The following is a 19,561-nucleotide window of genomic DNA, read 5'->3' as shown; positions in this document are numbered from 1 at the left end:
ACTAAGAAACTACTCTGAAAGGGAGGGCAGACATCTCACATCCTAATTATTAATATTTCATTATTTCAATGTACACAAGTAAATAATTAATGGCCACCGTTTATTAAACTACGTATGTTGTCTTAGTCATTTAGTGTTATTATAACAGAATAGCACAGACTGGACAATTTATAAAGAAATTTATTCCTCACAGTTCTGGGAGCTGGGAAGTCAAAATCTAGGAGCCAGGACCTGGTGAGGGCCTTCTTGCTGCATCATCTCATGGCAGAAGGCAGAAGGGCAAGAGCATGTGCAAGCTAGTGCTAAGGGGCCAAACATGTTCTATTTTTTTTTTTTTTTTTGTAGTTGTAGATGAACAGACTGCCTTTATTTTAAAAAATAAATAATAAATAATAAAATAATTAGTTGGTTTATATCACATAACTGGTTCTAGACATTCAGAATAACAAATGAATATACACATATGGTTGTTCAACTGGCTGGCATGTAATTTTTTTAAAAAGGAGGAATATCTAAATTGCACTTTTTATGTGCTGCTGAGGATCAAACCCACTCATATGCTAGGCAAGCGCTCTCCCACTAAGCTACCCAGCCCCAGCCCCCAAATATGCCCCCAAAACTGCTCACATGATAACCAACCTACTCTGGCTATAATGACATACATTAATCACGAGGGCAGAGCCCCTATGATGTAATCACCACTTATTAAACCCCAATTCCCAATACTATTGCTTTGGGTTTAAGTTTCTGACACATCCAAATTATAGCATATGTTACAGAAGATGCTTATGAAATGTTTTTATAGAGGGCCCGAGATCACCAGATACCTCCATTGTTTTTCTTTCTCAAGAAAAGCAAATGGAATTAATAAACTCTTCACTGTGTATTTTCCCTTGAGCAAGGTTTTCCAAAGGTTTCTTTGCATCTTCTAAATACAATATGCTGCCTATCTTCTTTCTTGATCTCTCACTCTCTATAATATCCATGCCATCTATATCATCTATGTCTCTATTTTTATAGTTAACTACAAAAGACAGAAAGTGTGGAGGGCAGAAGTTTGTCCTTGGCATCCTGGTGAAGGCATAAAGAAATTGTAAATAGGTGTCACCTAACGCCTATAATTTCTGCTCTAGGAGAGATCATAAAAGTAATCATCAATATTATTCATTATGTGTGCATATATACACACACATATCATTATTTTTACATTATATTTTATAAATCGTATTTTTATATATATGGATATAAAGAAAATTCTGAAAGCTGGTCAACTTTCCTATTATACCCTGCTTCACTTCACCACAGCTCTGAACTTGCTCTCAACTTTCCACTCAATACTAAATCCTTGGTCTAAATTAGACTTCAGAATATAGAGGATGAATTTCCTAGGAGAGGGAAAATATGCTGATTTAACCTAAGAAGATATTTTCTAAGCTTACCATATTTTCTAAGCTTTTCATAAGTACCATATAAAGTACTTTATAAAGCTTTATCAAAAAGGTAATAATACTAATAAGAATACTAAAACTTATCAAGATACTATATAATACAAAAATCATAATATTAAAATATTCCGTCCAATAAAGGTTGATTCTATATTTGTGCACATGCAATTTGAATGAGTAATTTCTTAACATCTCTGCTGTCTCCACTGTGGGTTGGATTTCAAATTCGTGTTGTGGGGAATTGTTGCAGAAGAAATATAGTTTGGGCAAAAACTGCCTGTATTTTCCTTGGATAGTTCTCATCTTCTGTCTCACACTATTTCTTATCAGATCATGAATTACCATTTTTCATTTATCTGAGATGAAGATTTAATGAAACTCATTTCTGATATTGGGTTTTAATACTACTTGACGCATAACAATGCATTTCTAAGAGACACGGGACACGAGAGCAGTTTGTGAAAACAGCTATTCCACCCCCAGCCTCTTCCAGGTCTTCTCTCTAAGATGCTAGTTGCAGGAGAAAGCCTCCTTGACATGTATACCAATTTACCCTTTAAATCACTTGAAGTCAAGAGAAACAAAAAGGCAATATAGATTTCATCTCAGGAAAAGGCAGGCTCATTCCTTTCATATATGTGCATTCCCAGGGCTGCATCAGTATCCTATTTACCTATGAACTGGCATGCGTGTGTGTGTGTGTGTGTGTGTGTGTGTGTGTGTATCTGGAAGATGAAATTTTCCATGCATATCTGTGTGTATATGTGTGTGTGTGTGTGTGTCTGTGTGTGTGTGTATCTGGAAGATGAAATTTTCCATAAGTGGTTTCAGTCTTGCCACATGTCCTCAATGAAGGGAGAACACTTTGCCGGGGGATATTGGGTAGATGGTGCCGGCTGACAGGCAGATGTGGGGAGATGAGGTTGGGTGCAGATGGGTCGCCACTTTAGTCCAAAGCTACAGCAGCCTGCACACTGTCAGGTCCACACCACCTAAGCAGACCCTCACTCCACCCTACCCCACCCCTGATTTCCCTTTCTTTCTTTCTTTTTTTTTTAATATACATTTCTTTTTTTAGTTGTAGTTGGACACAATACCTTTATTTTATTTATTTTCTTGTGGTGCTAAGAATTGAACCCAGTGCCCAGTGCCTCGCACATGCTAAGTAAGCGCTCTACTGCTAAGCCACTACTCCAGCCCCTACTTTTCTTTTAACATTAGTAAATACTGTACTGGGAATTAACATTAATTAATATTTAGTAAACACCATGCTTCTCACCTGTGCTGGGAAATGACCGAGGAAAGGTAAAAGTTGAAATCCTGAATCGCTGATTTGATAGAATGCAGACCTAATTATATTATGCAAGGATGACATCTGCACTCTCAATAAATCCATAAGCCAAATCTCTACAGGACCCTTGGCCATCACAGGACTATCCAACTAAAAACATTCACACAAATAGATTACAAACCGACAATAATTTTTAAATGTCACACACTTGACTTTATAAATCATGATATCTCCATGCAAATTGTTTTATAATTATACAAAGTATGTAAAACATGGGTATAAACATCTATTACCATAATTGGAAGGAACTATACAGATCATTTAGTCTCGACTCTCATTTATCAATGATAAAAATGAGTCTCAGTTAAGTTAAATGATTTCACCAAACAAGTTTGTAAGAAAGTCAGAGCTACAGAATTAGAACCCAAGGTTACTAACCCTCTGCCCGCTGCCTTCTCCCCAACCTCAAGTTTTAAAGAAATCCTAATAACAAAATCATAACCAAAGCAAATTACAAGAATTTTTTCTCCTTCTCTTGATATGACAGCCATCATACGATCATAGTCTTTGGCATGAAATGTCACCTCATTTATGTTGTCAGACACTGCAGGGAGATGTGGCTGTAAGAAACATGATAGAGAGATACATGACACATTAGGCTAAACACTACATAATAATGAAGCATGGAATCTGTTGGTTAAATTTTTTTAAAGATATATTTTGTCTCTATATTGCTTTAATCTGTTATATAATGTCTCATGAGGACTTATTCTTCATAGATGACACCTTATTGTTTCATCCTAATGTGTTGGAAGGGACCAGGCATTCCCTCTAGCCTCTTTTTTTTTCCTTCAGTTTTTTAGTTGTAGATGGATACAACTATTATTTTATTTATTTATTTTTTTATGTGGTGCTGAGGATCAAACCCAGTGCCTCACACGTGCTATGCAAGTGCTCTACCACTGAGCCACAACCCCAGCTCTGAGGCTCACTTTTTAAAATCCCACAGAATGTTTTCTCCAAGTTCTGCAAAATTTGATGGCACTATATTGCCCCTTCTCCCTTCAGATGGAGCCTGAATCATACTATCGCAGCCCTCTCCCCTCCCAGACATGCCCAGTTCTGCCTTGGCCCTTAGCTTTCCGTCTGCCTTTCACAGATTTTACATCTCTCCTCTCTTTTCTCACCCCCACAACTCCCTGGAAGCCAACAAGGAAGAAAATAGTAGCCATTCCCAGATCCCCAAACCAGAAACAGCCTGGGATAAGTAAGGCTTCCTATGCCCTGCGTGTGGATTGTCTCTTCCTCCTGAGGTGCTGCTCTTGGAAATGACTAAAAGCATTTGAGAAGAAAAAAGGACCAATCTAAACCACGACCCCATTTGGTCTAAGAATATTTAGAATAAGATTCTCATCAGGGTGAATCCAGTCAGCGAGCGCACAGTGTGTGCAGTACTGTTTTTTGCATTGTCTCATGTAATCCTCATGACAATCCTATAAGATGGAGACCATTAATGTCCTTACTTTACAGATAAGGAAACCAAGGCACGGGAAAATTAAGAAGCTTGCCAAGGTCGCATAGCTAGCCAGGGGTACAGCGGGTGACACTACATCATCAATGCCACTGGATTGTGTGAGGCTGGCAGGCTTAGAATCCACAGTAAACAGGATGTTCTATAAGCAACATAATCTTTAGTGTTCATCTTTCCTGTCTACCCATTTTAGATGTTAACTTTATTTTTATTTTGGATTATGCATGCTGTTGAAAAAGCACCTTAAATTCTAGATACTTAAGATTGTACCTGTATGGTATGGGAATCACTGGCTTGTCCAAGGATTTCCAGGAGAACTGGATCAGATACAAAGAAGAATCTTGGAAATAATAACCGCTTCTTCTCCAAATACCTTCAGATAAAGTCAACACACATTACCAAAAGTGACTTTTTTTTTGAATTATGAATGTTTTTCATAAGACATCACTAACATCTTCAAAAAGATAACAGCAAACACCTACAGATATCACCTCTGGACTGTTTAGAGAGAACAAAGGCTGTGCTCCACCACAGATGGCGTTCAGGAAAACAAGGGAAGCAATGAAAGTGACTCGGAGAGAGGCCTCCTGCCATCCGCCTCCCCTACCTCCTGAGAGCTTCCTAAGAGTAATGGGAACCTCATGGCTCAAACCCACAGTGAACAGTGAATTTATCTCCAAACGAGGACATTGTGAGGATGACATGGGGGACCATTAACCACTAAGTCAGGACAGAGGCAGTCACTGGAACAAACTGGAATATATCATCACCCTATTTCAAATGGAAATTGAAAGCAAATTTGATTTTAAGAAAAACATTTACAAATTTCTTTAATTATCTGTGAATTCATCTCATTAGCTGTTCTCTCAGTGAAATTCTATACTCCGCTGCCCATAGTGGACTGAAGGGTAGCCCCTCCAGAAGGCATGTCCACATACTATTCCCTGCAATCTATAAGTGTGACATTGGGAAAGGAGGTCTCTGCAGATATAATGAAATCAAGGATCTTGAGAAGACATCATCCTACATAATCCAGATGATCCAGATGAGCTTTAAACCCAAAGACAAGTGTCCTTGTAAAAGAGGGAAAGGAGCTGACCAGGTAACAACACACATAGGAAGTGGAGTTTGGTGGTCACAAGCCAAGGAGCTCCCAACACCATCACAAGCTGTGAGCAGCAAGGAAGGATTCTCCAATAAAGCCTTCAGAGGGAGCTGACAATTTTGACTTCATATTTCTGGTCCCTAGGGCTGTGAGAGAATAAATTTCTATGGCTTTAAGCCACATAATTTGTCACAGCATCCTTAGAAAACTAATATAATGTCTTTTAAATTTTTTATTGGTTCTTTTTGTTATACATGACAGTAGAATTCATTGTGGTATAATTATACAAGTATGGAATATATCTTACTCTAGTTAGGACCCCTTTCTTGTAGACATGCATGATGAAGGGATTCACTGTGATGTTTTCACATACGTACATAGGAAAGTTATGTCAGATTCATTCCACTGTCTTTCCTTTTCCTATGCCCCCTCCCTGCCCTCTACTCCCCACTGTCTAATCTACTGAACTTCTATTCTTCCCCTCTGCCCCCCTTATTGTGAGTTAGCTTCCACATATCAGAGAGTACATTTGACCTTTGGCTTTGGGGAACTGGGTTATTTCACTTGGCATGATAGTCTCCAGACCCACCCATTTACTGACAAGTATAATGAAGTTATTCTTCTTTATGGCTGAGTATTATGGCTTTACGGCTGTATTGTGTAGATATACCACATTTTCTTTATCAATTCATCTGTTGAAGGGCACTTAAGGTGGTAGAAAACTAACACAATACCTTCACTCACCTACCACAAGTCTAAGAAAAACTAAAGTTTTGTGAAAATTTTAAATCCTATTCCAACTTCAACCATCACCAGAAAACCAGAAAAGCAGTCCATAGTAGTAATTTGTGTGGGATAAACACCATCACATATAAAATGATGCATCATTTTAAGAGTCAGATCTTACCCTGTAAGTGACTTCTGACACAATTCCAGCTGCTCGTGTAGATGGGGCAAGAGTTGCCCCATGGTTTCATCTCCAACACAACAACTGATTACACTGGGATTCTCATGAGCTCGCTGCATTATTTTTATCCACGCCTTGTCAATATTCTGAAACCGTTTTGCTTCCTAAAAACAAATCCATAGGGAGTAAAGATTAGCATGTGGATAATTGAAAAAGCAAAGTGTTCAGTTTGGACCTTCTTACAGTTCTTCAAACCAGCCTAGATTAATCTTAGGCTACATAATTTAAACCACTTTTTTTCAACTGAATTAATTCTGAAGAACACAAAACCCTGAACTTATAAAGCTTCTTATTAAAAATACTTCTCCATCACAATGGGGTTTACCAGTTATTTGTTTCCTTGCATTTAATACATTTTTTGAAGTGCTACATGATTAATTTGCAGAGCTATCAACTTAAAGTTCAAATCCAGTCATTCAGCACTCCAGGTGTTTTGGTTCGATGAGCAAAAAGTGAAGAAGCATGAAAATAATTTGATCTCAGGGTCCTTGGAATAATTACAACTCATTGGTACCCCAGGCAGGAGATAAGAAAGAAAAAAAGGGGGGTAAAAAAACAGTGAAAACACAAAACAAAGCTTCATTTACATTTGTGCAAATGAAAACTTTCTACTTACTATGGATGATAGGAAACTTTGCATTCAGTTGCAAAATGCCTCTAGAAATTGGCATAATTATGCCTCTATTAAAAATGGGACTTTCTAATTAAAAAAACAAAACCAATATGTTTTAGTTTTGTACTCTAAAAATGTATTACAAAGAAAAAAAATCAAGTATTTTCAATACCTTTTGTCCTTGATTTATAACCTATATAGATCCTGTTTGTAGATAGAAAACCTTTAGGAATTTCTAGCTTAATTATTTCAGGCTTAATTTTCTAATAGGAAAGTTACCTTCATAGTCTACATCCATCAGTTAATTATTGACATTTGCTTAAAAGTCCCCAAAGGAGCTCTTTCAAAGGTTTCATTACAAGGTTCTCAGGCTATTTCTTTACCCCACAGTATATTTCTGATCTGCTAGTAGCAGACTTACTAAGAGTTAATCTGTGCCTACAGAATACAGATTAATCTTAATACAATTCTCAGAGGAATATTATAAGGTTAGCTCTTGGAAGAGATGAACTACTATAATTTAACAGTTCTGTATTTGAAAGTAACCTCACATAGTTCATCTCAAGATTTTTCAGTGTTTGAAACTACCTGTTTCTTCTTTCTGCTAATGTAAATCAGAGGTGAGCATTTTTCCCCCCATAAAGGGCTGGATAGTAAATATTTAAGACTTAATGGACTATATGGTGTATGTTCCAATGACTCTGCTCTGCTGTTATAGTGCTAAAGCAACCATGGACAATATGCAAATGAGTGGATGTGGCCGTGTTCCAATAAAACTTTATTTAAAGCAGGTGAGCAGCCAGAGTTTGCCAACCAGTAGCATGGGCAAAACTTAACCACACATCTTTCACAGAGACCTGCAGGTCACACATACCCAATTATTTTATCAGGCATTACAAAAGCCCTATTTACCTGAGGGAGCTGTTTGGCAATATCTCCACCTACAAAGACAGCTTCGAGGTAGACCCAAAGATTCTGCACCACTAGCCACTCTTCAATTATGTCTGAGGAAGTGGACAATTTATACACCCAATTCTGTATAGTTTTTTTAAATGGGGTATTATATCTAAAAGGCAAGAATGGAAAAATGTTATGTTTCAAGGAAGATTAGTAAATAGTGTGACCTAACAAAGTTAATCACAGGAGAAACATTTCTTTGGGAATAAACATTTTGTCCTAAAAGGGCAGTCCCTCAGAAATATCATACAACTAAGGAAATCTTTGCTTTTTATTAATAAAGCTTATATAATTATAGTGATTTCACTTATTGTTCCCATGTGTCAGTCATAAAATAGAAAAATGGGGCAAGACTTATGGCATGGAGGACTGGCAAAGGAACTGTGCTGTTGGCTCCTGGGATAAGAGAATAACAAGAATAATGTGGTTTTCCCAGACTCTGTGAGCCTAAGCCAAGTGGGGACTTACTGTGAGAGCGACACATAACTCACTGTTTGCTACTCTACTCTGTAGAAAGAGACCTTTACCCAGGGATTTTCCTTCTATGAATGGTCTTAAAGTCTTCATCTAAGAGATAGATCATCTCTAATGCGACAAAACAAATCTAATCCTTAAAGATCAGGAGAGGACTAGGTATCGCCAAGCTCATACAGAGAAAGATTACAGCAAAATTAGTGTCAAGCTTGAGGTCCCTCCTCCACCCATAAACCGTCAGGAGCTGCCCTGGATGAACACACCTTTAAGTCCTGATGCCTGGGTCACTGAACAATTATTGAGGTCTGCAGAAACTTCAGCATTACCTCAGCTCAGATAACAAGGCGTGGCTCCAGGTGTAGGCATCACCCGTCACCCGCTGGGGTTGAATACTGTCGTCTGTTCCTTTGTAATCCTACCCCTTTACCCTTTTGGGGATAGAATGTTCCATGGAACCTCCCCTTGTGTGTCCCCTATATAAGAATAAAGAATTCCAGTAGCTTTCTCTCTTTCCACAGACCCTTAAGATCAGAGAGGCATCACAGATTTTGAAAAGGTACTTCTGTGTGTTTGCATGCTTTCTTTGTCATTTTCTTAAGTTATTGGAATAGACAGATTTTGTGAACCCAGCATTAGGTCACCAGCTAGGATAGATGGCAGTAACAGACCATGAATTCCACCAGGCACTACAATTTTGCAGTGCTAGCAATCCAGGAGAGCTATACCAAAATAGTCTGGGTCCTGTTTCCTGGTCATCAGTGTTGGCTGAAGAATGAGAAGCCACACATGAAAGCAATGTACGGGTGACGGGTGATGCCTACACCATGAGGAGGCTTGGCACTTAGAGACTTGCATTTTTATGGTGAAGAGTGGGGATATCTGTGTCGGGTCCACTGTGGCTCGAATGAGGCCACCATTCATCATTAACAAGCTCAGAGGTACATGTGATCTGAAGCACAGACTTAGGAAATTTCAATGGGAATGTCAAGTCCTTGATCTGGGATTTCATGTGTGAAATGTGCGTGGACCAGATGGGCACAGAAGCCACTGAGCAGGAAGATCTGGTATCTGGGAACTCCCAGAGGCACCCCTGCTGGTGAGATGGCCAGATACATGTGAACTCCCACCCAGTACTGCCAAAAGGTCCTATATAACACTGGGGATGGGTGTGACCCATTAAGAACCGAGAAGCCTACCTGCCCCCACCTCTATCCTGTTTTTGCGAAGAACTTTCTATCAAATCCTTTTGATCTGTGCCGATACAAATAAACCAGACGTCCAGGCCCTTTTTCTTGTTAGAAGCTGCACGCCTCTGGTAAGCTTGGCCCATCACTGCCCGCTCCCCGAAAATATATTTCCTGTGTCTTGTGGTTATTTCTTAGTATTATTTTCTTAGCTTTTATTTCTCAGCCAGCCCATCCCTCTGGAGGGGAACCCTTTCCCTCACCCATGGGGGACGTGTGCAAGACTGAAGTGTTTACAAGAACACAAGGTACCCATAAAGCTGAGCTCAACAGAGAAACACAAGAAACAGAGTGGATGCCGTGGAAGAACTGATGGGCAGCTACCGGATAAGGATCCCAATTTTAGTTACAGCACGAGGCTAAGTTCAGTTTATGGCCATGGCAAATAGTTTTGATGTGGAATCAAGTGTTTCCTGGGGAACAGCACTGATTCACTAGGGCTTCTGAAACCACATCCAGGTAGCCCCAGAAGACAGCAGTGCCTCCTCTGAGGTCAGTTTGTGGTTAGTAATGGAACAGGATTTCCAGATTTCAGTAGGTGCCGCAAAGTTCTCTAGGAGGAGAATCTCCCAAAATGTGACGACTTTGTAGATATCCAGTACTCTTCCTAGTTTAATGCTGAGTTTACCAGGACCATAAATAGGTATTATACCCATCAGGTTATATCCAAGCAAATACAAAGTTTAAGGATTTACATCCTGAACTCCTTGGCCACAGACACAGCTCAGGACAATCTATGCCCTCTTCTTCAAGAGGCCATCATGCAGGAAGTCAGGATGGCAAAATCTGCAATGGGGAAGTAGTTGCCCATGAAGTCCAGGAACCAATAAACATCTTAGGATCACCTCTGCAAGGACTATTCAGATTCCCTGAGAGCAGAGGAGGTACTCTGGGAGTTTGATCTCAATATATTCAAGCCAGTCAATTAATACATTATTCAAATACAAGGCTGCTCCTGGGGCCAGGCCACACAGGTGCCATTCATTACCCAGGAACCTGGAGAAGGGGTGTGAGAATCCCCATGTTCCCTGGACATTGTCTCTGTTAATGATGGGGTTGTGACATATTTCTTAGGTATGTTAGGATAAAAAAAAAACAGCCAGGAACTATGGTCCAGTCACGTAAGAGAATATAGGTTGCAAATCCCAGATCAAAGACTTGACATTCCCATTGAAATTTCCTAAGTCTGTGCTTCAGATCACATGTACCTCTGAGCTTGTTAATGATGAATGGTGGCCTCATTCGAGCCACAGTGGAACCGACACAGATATCCCCACTTTTCACCATAAAAATGCAGGTCTCTAAGTGCCAAGCCCTCTTATGGGTACATTGCTTTCATGTGTGGCCAGCTTGCTTTTCCTGAGACGTTGGGCAAATGCTTGAACAGGGTTAGCTAAAGACAGCAATGACAAGAACTCAGAGGAACAAAAAAGAGACAATAAAATAAAGAGGACATCTCAGTACGGAGCCAAGATGTTCAGAGAACCTGCCAATGGGACGGGGTATAATTATGATGGGGACACCTGGAAAAAAATAGGTCAGGGTAGATGAGTACCATAAAAGAAAGGATGGGGATCATGATTTTGGGGTGAAATAGTTCTCACTGGAACAAGTAAGAGCTAGCACTGTAGGGCAGAAACTCATGTGGTGCCACAGCTGCAAACTTGGGGTTTACCTAATATTTTATAACCCTAAACACCAAATTAAAGTCTCTTCCCCAAATGATAAAATTACCTGTTGCTTAGTAAGGAGCCTAAGACCATTAAACTGTCCTCCATCAGAGTGATGATTTCTCCTGATTCAGTTCCTTTGAGCAGGAGCTCGCCCTTGCCCTTAAATGTTGCAAAACTCAGGTTCTGGTTGGTCCAGTTCTCAATCACCTGAGTCAACTTGGCCTCAATATCCTTTTCCTTACTGGCAGATATGCAAATATCCTGCAGAGAAAAATCAAAGAATACGGCATGACATTTCCAACCTCAAGTTAAATGCGTCATAAAATCGTAGATTTTTGCTCAGAAAGGGACTCAGAAGCCATCTAGTCCAGGAAGTCATTTTGCAAGTTAGAAAACCAAGCCTCTTACGCTGCAGGCTCACACCAGAACCTTATGACTCGACTACAAATTATTCTCTTGGACCACATATATAAGATAATGGAATATAAATCATTTTTAAAATTTAATTTAGTTTTATTAATTTTTCGTGGTGCTGGGGATCAAACACAGAGCCTTTGTATGCTAGGCAAGCAGTCAATCCCTGAGTGACCCCCCAATCCTTGATCAAGTTTCTAACTGGAGTTTTTGACTAACAGGGAGATAATCCCAGCTGGGAGGTCAGCTGGGAGAAACAAATGAGAATAGTGTGAATCTATTTCAAGTAACATATAAATATTACCAATGTTCTTGCCTGTTTCAGCTTAAAAGACAAAACTCTATTTTTTTTTTCTTATGGGTTTTCCTACTTACCTGAGAATTCTTGACATGAAAGTCTCACAAGGGAAAATAAAAGTGACATATTTTCCCCACCATCCCTCAACTCACTTCATACTTAGGATCACCAAACCACAGAGATGGAAAGGAACGTAACGTGTAAGATGTTGCCACCAATACGCACAACACAATTTAGTGTGTCTTAAATGCCATGAGTGCCATCAACCACGTGAGCTCTAAGGAGACAGAACTGACTTGGGCACTGTCAAAGAGGAAAGGCTTCTCACTGAGAAACAGGCACCGTTCCAGTAGAGGGTGGCTTGTAGAGGAGGACATCCTAGTGGAGCAGAAAAAGACTTTCTGTAGAGGCAGGAAATCCTGCAGCAGCAGGAACCCAGGTGGGCTGGTGGGAGGGCATGTGGCAGAGCAGCAGGGTGCCTCTGAGCAGACAGTCCCAGAGTCTGTCTGGGGTACCAAGAGTTAATACCTAATCCCTATAATTACTAAATAAATTTTCAAACAGCAGCCTATGACTGGCTACATCTTTAAATACAAAGCCTCCTCATAAAAATGAGATGTCACCAAGATTTTTTTCAACTGTTTCCTTCAATAGTATCTTAGTAATATTTACAAATAGGGCAAAAATGCATTGAAAGCAAAACTTTTGGTGTACAAACACAGTTTAAAAAAAAAAAAAAAAGCAGGGGAAGGCAGAAAATCCAAATCCATATATATGGGAGATTTCTGGTCATATGGTATAATTCCTCATCTCTAAAAGGCTTAGAATGATGGATAAAATATAAAAAGGGAAAATAGAAAACAAACCTAGCCAGGCTTTAAAACACAAGTGAGAAGTGGACTAGATAATAATGCAAACCCAAAGGCAGAGCAGAAGCTCAGACCTGCAGGTTGTGTCCAGAGGGGGCAGGCCTCTGGTGGCTCTGGGAATAGGAGACTAAAAGCATAGATCAGAGAGAAGAAACCAGGGCTAGATCCCTCCCTCTGTGGAAGGAGCCTGGAAACACTGCCTCCAGCTGCCATCTCGTCATCCAGATTAGATGATGCTGTGTACAGAGGGATGCAGTGACAGGGACCCAGCCGGACAACCAGGACCTGAAACAGGTCAGCTGGTGTTATAACACCTGGTTCTAGATCCAGGGCTGAGGGAAGATGGGTAGTGGAAGAGGAAACACGAGGCCACCAGTCAAGGCAAGTCAAAACACAGAACAGAAGAAACAATTTTTAGCAAATCATGGAAGCCAAATTTTTTGAACTCCTGCCATTCAAAATGAACCCTCCCAGTGAACAAAAATCACAAAGTACATTTTAAAAACAATCTAATGCTCAGAAAGATAGCCAACATAAAAAACAACCAGAGCAAAAAAAAAAAAAAACTCAGTCCAGTTTCATGGAATAATCTGGAAACAATCTTTGTGCCTAAACTGGAGTTGTGGAGGATGGGAGGTGTAAGTGAAATAATCATGACCATGAGATGATCCTGTTGAAGCAAGGGCATCTCTGCTTTTGCATAGTTTGAAATTTTTAACAATAAAAAAAATTCAAAATGTTTATGTTTAGGATGCACAAAGAGATAAGTGAAGACATCTATAAAACTATACATTTGACAATTATAAATCTGAGGATACATGTAGATTTAAGAACCTATAGAATTCAGAAAATTGAAAACAATGTAGAAAAAGAACATGTAGCTACCAAAAAGGGTCAGTAAAAAATCTTGGAAAGGAAGAAGGTAATAATTGATGAAATTTTAAAAACTTCGTAGACTTTTACAATTAACACCAAATTGGAAATTTAGAAAAAGAGCCCTGAGGAATTCAACAAGAATAAACAGATGTTTTTTTTTAAGTGGATGTGCAGTTAAGGAACAGGAGGACAGATTGAGAGTCTCCAAAATTAATATATTTTGAATAATCGTATTATTTCTTTGAGTGACAGGATTATTTTGTAAAAGCCAGGAATGCTCAAGATCATTTTAAGGGTGCATAATAGAAGACGAGCAGTAATCTCCCTAACAAACCGTCAATTCATAACAGAAAGAGAATCAGAACTCGTGTTGGCTTTCGTGCAGAATGTGCTCCTCGTCTTGTTCTAGCAGAGCATCCCAACACCATTACCTGTCATAAGCATCCTAACCACCGTCCGTACTTCAGAACCCCTATACTCCAGAAATCTACATAATTAACTCTGCTACTAAAACTCTCCTCGTAACTATTTTATTCTTACAAGTCCAGGAGTATACCTACAGTTCCAATAGTTCCAACTCATACACCTTTCTATGCTAACACTTTCGAACGCTCATACTAGCTTTATGGACATGACACATCTCAAAGCCTATTTTACTATCAAGTTTTCCACAGCAAGCATAACAAACATGTCTGATACAAGTTACTCTGATGGAGTACTTAACAGAAGCTCAAACCCTCTTGCTTCAAGAACTATAAGGGCCAAAGCTACTCAAGAATTAAAAAACCTCCATGAGCCAGATGCAGCAATACAAATACCACATGTTCTCTCTCATGTCAAAGCTTAAAAAAAAAAAGAGTAGAACAGGGATTAATTACTACTGGCTATAGAGGGGAATAGGAGGACAATGGGTAACAGGTGCCAAAACACAGCTGGATAGGAGGAATAAGTTTCGTTCTACAGCAAAACAGGGTGACTCTACTTCATAGCAACTCATCACATGTTTTCCAAAGAATCAGAAGAGGAGATGGAAATGCTAATTACCCTGATTTGATCATTACATATTGCAAACATGTACTGAAAGAATCACACTGTGCCCCATAAATTCTTACAATGATTATGTATTAAACTAAATAAAAAATCAAATAAAATTTCTACTTGTACAATTCTCAGAAAAGAAAGCCATTCTTTAAGGACCATATTGGTAAGAACTTCTGTACTTATGTACCTCAATGTCATCCTTATTTTTGAGGAGTGGTGCTTCCATGATATTTCTAAGACAAAAAGAATCAGATTCCACATCAAATGGGGTTCCAGTTAACTCGGAGATCCGGTCCCAGTGCCTCAGTTTCATCGCCTTATTGGTCATCATTTCTAGCAGTGGACATGACTCACTGAAATCATCGATTCTTTTTTTCAGATCCAAATAAGCTTGCCAATCTTTAAGTCCTTTGGGAAGCTTACGACACCTTTCAGAGAGAAAGAGAAAAAAAACTTCATCATCTGTGCATTTCTTTGAGGAAGGTGTTATGTACACACAGGAAAGAAGTGAGTCTGGGAAATACCCATAGGAGTCTAAGGAGATAAGCACAATAAAAAGACAAGCTAATTCAACCGGAGCTCACCTGTTTTGAAATTCCTGCAGCTCTGCATTGATTTTTTCAATATCTACATCTCCCCAAAGTATCTCATAATAACCACTAATACTGCTCATCACAGTGTCATACAGTGCATATAGCTTCTGCAGCAAGTTGAGTTCTTTTCTGGGGAACAAAATAATTAAGTCATCATGGATTGGCAGAGTTCATACAATCAAAATTTCAAAATTATATGCATAACGTCTCTTAGACAAGAAATGCATACAACTCTCTAGGCTTTCAGCTCAAAATTTTTGTTAAAGTTCTATATATAATGTCAAGTTTAAAGGCTGGGATGTAGCTCAGTGGTAGAGCTCTGGCCTAGCATGTCTTGCCTTATACTGTAAATAAAAATAATAAAATAATAGGTCAAGTTCAAATGTTCAAAATAATACCATTATTTGATATTGACAAATGATTTGGTAAATTTGTAAAGGAAAAATAAATCTAAAACACACACTACAATCTTAATTATCTTATTTTTCCAATTCTTTTCATTTGCTTTTTTTCATAAACCTAAGAGTTAATTCATTATTACTCAATAGTTATTCCCAACTATGCTAAACATGACTAAAATAATAAGAATGATGAAATCTCCCAAATGATGATGCGATAGTGAATAAATCACTATCGCATCATTCTTTGGGTTTCTTGTCCTGTTTCTCAAAGTGCTACATCATCTTTCAAAAAAGCACAAAAACAGAACTCTGGAGACAACATTCTTGTAGTCTTTTGCTTGCTTAGCTTTTTGTTAATATGGCTAAGAATTCAGTTTCTCATTTTCTTCCTAAAGCATCAAACAGAAGAAATTTGACAAAAGAATATGTTTCCAAATCATTAAGGAAAAAAGGGGCAGAAAGCACACCTACACTCTAATTTTGAGCGTGAAATTAATTGCGTAAGTGACATCTCACACTATGAGTCTTCAGAGGATGATAACCCAGATGAGTTTTAGGAAATTCCATAATTTAGGACTGAACAACAGATTTCATCAGGGGCAAGGACCTCACCAGGCAACAAGAACTGGACCATCCCATTTTGTGAAGGAGATAAATTTAACAGCATCTCATTATTGATGATGCTTGTGTAGTTTCATCTGATACATTTCATAAGTGGACAAGTGTTGAAGGCAGAAGCATATTCAAAGGAAATAGATGAAGTAGAAATGAAAATGTTCATTAAGTTGATCATTCAAATTTAAAAGTAAAGAAGTTTGTATTTATAGTGCAAAGAAGGAGACAGCCCTCAATTCAACAAAATTACAAGTTTTCAACAGTCTTGAGTTTGAACACTGCAAGTGTTAGAAAAATCAGAAGGAATGCTCAGCGAGAGATCCATGGGAGATGGAGGTGAAAGCTGGAATCAATGTTTACCGCTGGGTTTGCCCAGGTTCATGCATGAGCGCTAGCTGTATTTAAATGATGGCCTCTGCTTTGTGTTTATCTTCAAACCAGGACATCATGGAGCACAAGTTTGGGTTCACTGTGCTTAAGATCTTATTAAATTCTCTACTAAAAGTGTCTTTTTATCATCCTGTTATTCTGACTTCTATAAATTATTTATACAATTATTTTAAAATACCAAAATAAAAAGTGATCCACTGGTCCAGACGGTTAAGTGGTGATGATTATCACCACATTGAACCTCACACTGAGGATGCCTAGAATCCCCTAGAGAAGGTGTAAACGCACAAATTTCCCAGGACCCAATCCCAGAGACCCCAGTTCAATAAGATCAGCCATCTGCAATTCTCATACAGTTGGTTAAGGGGTTAAATTTGAAGATCAACTGTTTTAGAGAGAGAATGCAGACCATCTACTCTATACAGCTAACACATTTATCTTCAGAAAATTTCATGCCTATTTTATGGTGAAATTTTTATGCTATGACTAACATTAAGCTCTTTTCTAAAGTCAAGACTCTAATAAGTTAATAGCACTGCATTAATGTCCCTTTTGAGGAAAGGTATATTTAAAGTTCTATTAAAATATACTTGTTTACATCCTAGATCTATTGTTTAAAATCAACTAAGTTCTTTCACCATTGATTTCAATAAATTCTACACCTCCATTGTGGGAAAGAGCACATTAGCGAAAGTGCAGTAAGAAGGGTAAAAGAGTTGAGGAAGGTTATTCCTGTAAATAAACTAAAGTTATTCAAAATTTGCAACACTTCTACACAATTACTTACATTGTTCACAACTAGTAAAAAAAAAAAAAAAGTAAAGAATAAGCTAACTTTAGGCCATGCATGCCTAGAATTTCTGCAATCTATTTCTACTTCCCTACAACTTCTTCTGTACATGAACACTGTGTGTCTAATAGGTCAAGAATCGTGGGGCCAAGCTGGGTGTGGTGGCACATGCCTATAATCCCAGCTGCTTGGAATCTGAGGCAGGAGGATCTAGAGTTCAAGGCCAGCCTCAGCATCTCATTGAGGTCATCAGCAACTTAGTGTCTCTAAAGAAAAAATGCAAAAAGGGATGGGATATGGCTCAGTGATCAAGCACCCCTGAGTTCAATCCCTAGTACCAAAAAAAAAAAAAAAAACCAGAGTAAGGACAAGGAATATTTAGGAGTGTTCCAAGTCATGTTGTTCTCCACATGATAAAGGATTTGTCAGTGATGTGACTCTTCTAACAGGAAGTATTTAATTATTTAAATACTAAATGAAAGTACGTAAGACTTGAACATTTTCTAAACTTACCTGGTTTTGTGTAAAACCTCATAGTCAGTCACAGGCAATCCAAAAAGTTGTTCACCTGATGAATACGTGACAAATTTCCTCCACAGATCATCAAAATTGGCCTATAACAAAGATTTCTAAATTTGTACTAAAATGTAATTAATCCAGATCCCATTAAAGTAAACTTTATCATAATTGAGCTAAAAGCTAGGTTGAGGTTTATTTAGTAGTGTCTATGAAACAAGGATTGGTGAAGTAAAATTATACTTCACCAGGCTACAAGCGGAAAGTTTAGCATTTAGGAAAGTTAGCTTTCAAACATTCTAAAAGCATCCATTTTATAAATTTCTTTCTTTAACAAATTAAGTGGTCTCCAGGAGATCTATATTTCAAGTTCTAATATAGACACCTGAAAATCCGTGATAAAGGCTAATGTACTAATTAAGACTGGTCACCTAAAAAAAAAAAAAAGACTGGTGATCTCTTACTCCTGCAGGGTTAAAAATGAGTAAGGGGTTCTTGGCTCAGGTAGAACATGCCTGTAATCCCAGCTACTCAGGAAACTGAGATAAGAGGATCACAAATTCTAAGGCCAGCCTGGGCAACTTAGTGAAACCCTGTCTCAACCACAAAAAAAAAAAAAAAAAGAAAGAAAAAATGGAGGGAACAATGGAGATGTAGTTCAGTAGTAGAATATTCCTGAGTTCAATCCCCCGTACCATCAGGAAAAGTAAAAAGCACTAGTATAATCCATTCAACCTGTTTTCTCTTCATACAACAGTCTGTAAAACCAAAGAGTCAATTTTAATGCTATTTGAAATAATTCTAACAATTTAAATCAGCAAAGTCAATACTCATATTTTGATTTTTTTCTTTCGAATTTGAATTTGGTTATATATTTGGAATGTTAAACATTAACATTGTTCAAAGCATAAATGCAAACAGAAGTAATTCACTGGTTAGCAGGATATGTGCATTTTACATAAATGGTACAGAATGGCACCCCCACCCCACTCCACCACCGCCCCCAACTTATCTGCAGTTTCCCTTTCCAGGTTTCAGTTACTGTGGTCAACATCTCCCTAACCCTCCCTGCTCACTGGTCCCTGCTCAATCCCAGTGTCTTAATTGATGAACTTTTGTACAAGCTGCAAATTCTGCCTCACTGGCTTGTCCTCCTTCCGAAGTCTAATTCTAATTAGTCCTTCAATTTGTAGCTTAGATGCCTTCTCTTCCAAGAAGCCTTCTCTCTCTGCCCCAATATCCCCCACCTGAGCTAGGAGCCCCTTAGCCCTGTTTCCATAACACAAATTCTATATAACTAGATTCTAATGTTCATCATATGGTTTGGGAATTAACTCTAGTTTACCATCTCTCTACAGATCTTAGCAGTTGAGAGGTAAGAACCATTTCTTCATCAAATTTCTATTGACAAACCCACACAGAAGCCAGTAAATTGCTAATGTTTTTCAAATTACTGAG

The 19,561-nt window shown here is 38.5% G+C and overlaps 1 protein-coding gene across 1 annotated transcript in view; it reads right to left on the bottom strand.

Annotated features, from left to right (window-relative positions):
• Nucleotides 1-19,561, bottom strand: part of Dnah8 (dynein axonemal heavy chain 8) — a 280,498-nt gene that overhangs the window by 163,655 nt on the left and 97,282 nt on the right. The window contains exons 31-39 of the mRNA XM_015487349.2: nt 18,101-18,201; nt 15,383-15,520; nt 14,986-15,226; nt 11,362-11,561; nt 7,865-8,018; nt 6,280-6,443; nt 4,538-4,640; nt 3,252-3,356; nt 2,725-2,886 (exon numbers count right to left, since the gene is read on the bottom strand). Of these exons, the coding sequence (XP_015342835.2) occupies nt 2,725-2,886; nt 3,252-3,356; nt 4,538-4,640; nt 6,280-6,443; nt 7,865-8,018; nt 11,362-11,561; nt 14,986-15,226; nt 15,383-15,520; nt 18,101-18,201 (1,368 nt within the window). The remainder of the gene's footprint in view (nt 1-2,724; nt 2,887-3,251; nt 3,357-4,537; nt 4,641-6,279; nt 6,444-7,864; nt 8,019-11,361; nt 11,562-14,985; nt 15,227-15,382; nt 15,521-18,100; nt 18,202-19,561) is intronic.

Source organism: Marmota marmota, unplaced genomic scaffold (assembly GCF_001458135.2).
Source record: "Marmota marmota marmota unplaced genomic scaffold, marMar, whole genome shotgun sequence".
NCBI classification, from domain to species: Eukaryota; Metazoa; Chordata; class Mammalia; order Rodentia; family Sciuridae; genus Marmota; species Marmota marmota.
This window is presented reverse-complemented; position numbering and strand designations above follow the sequence as displayed.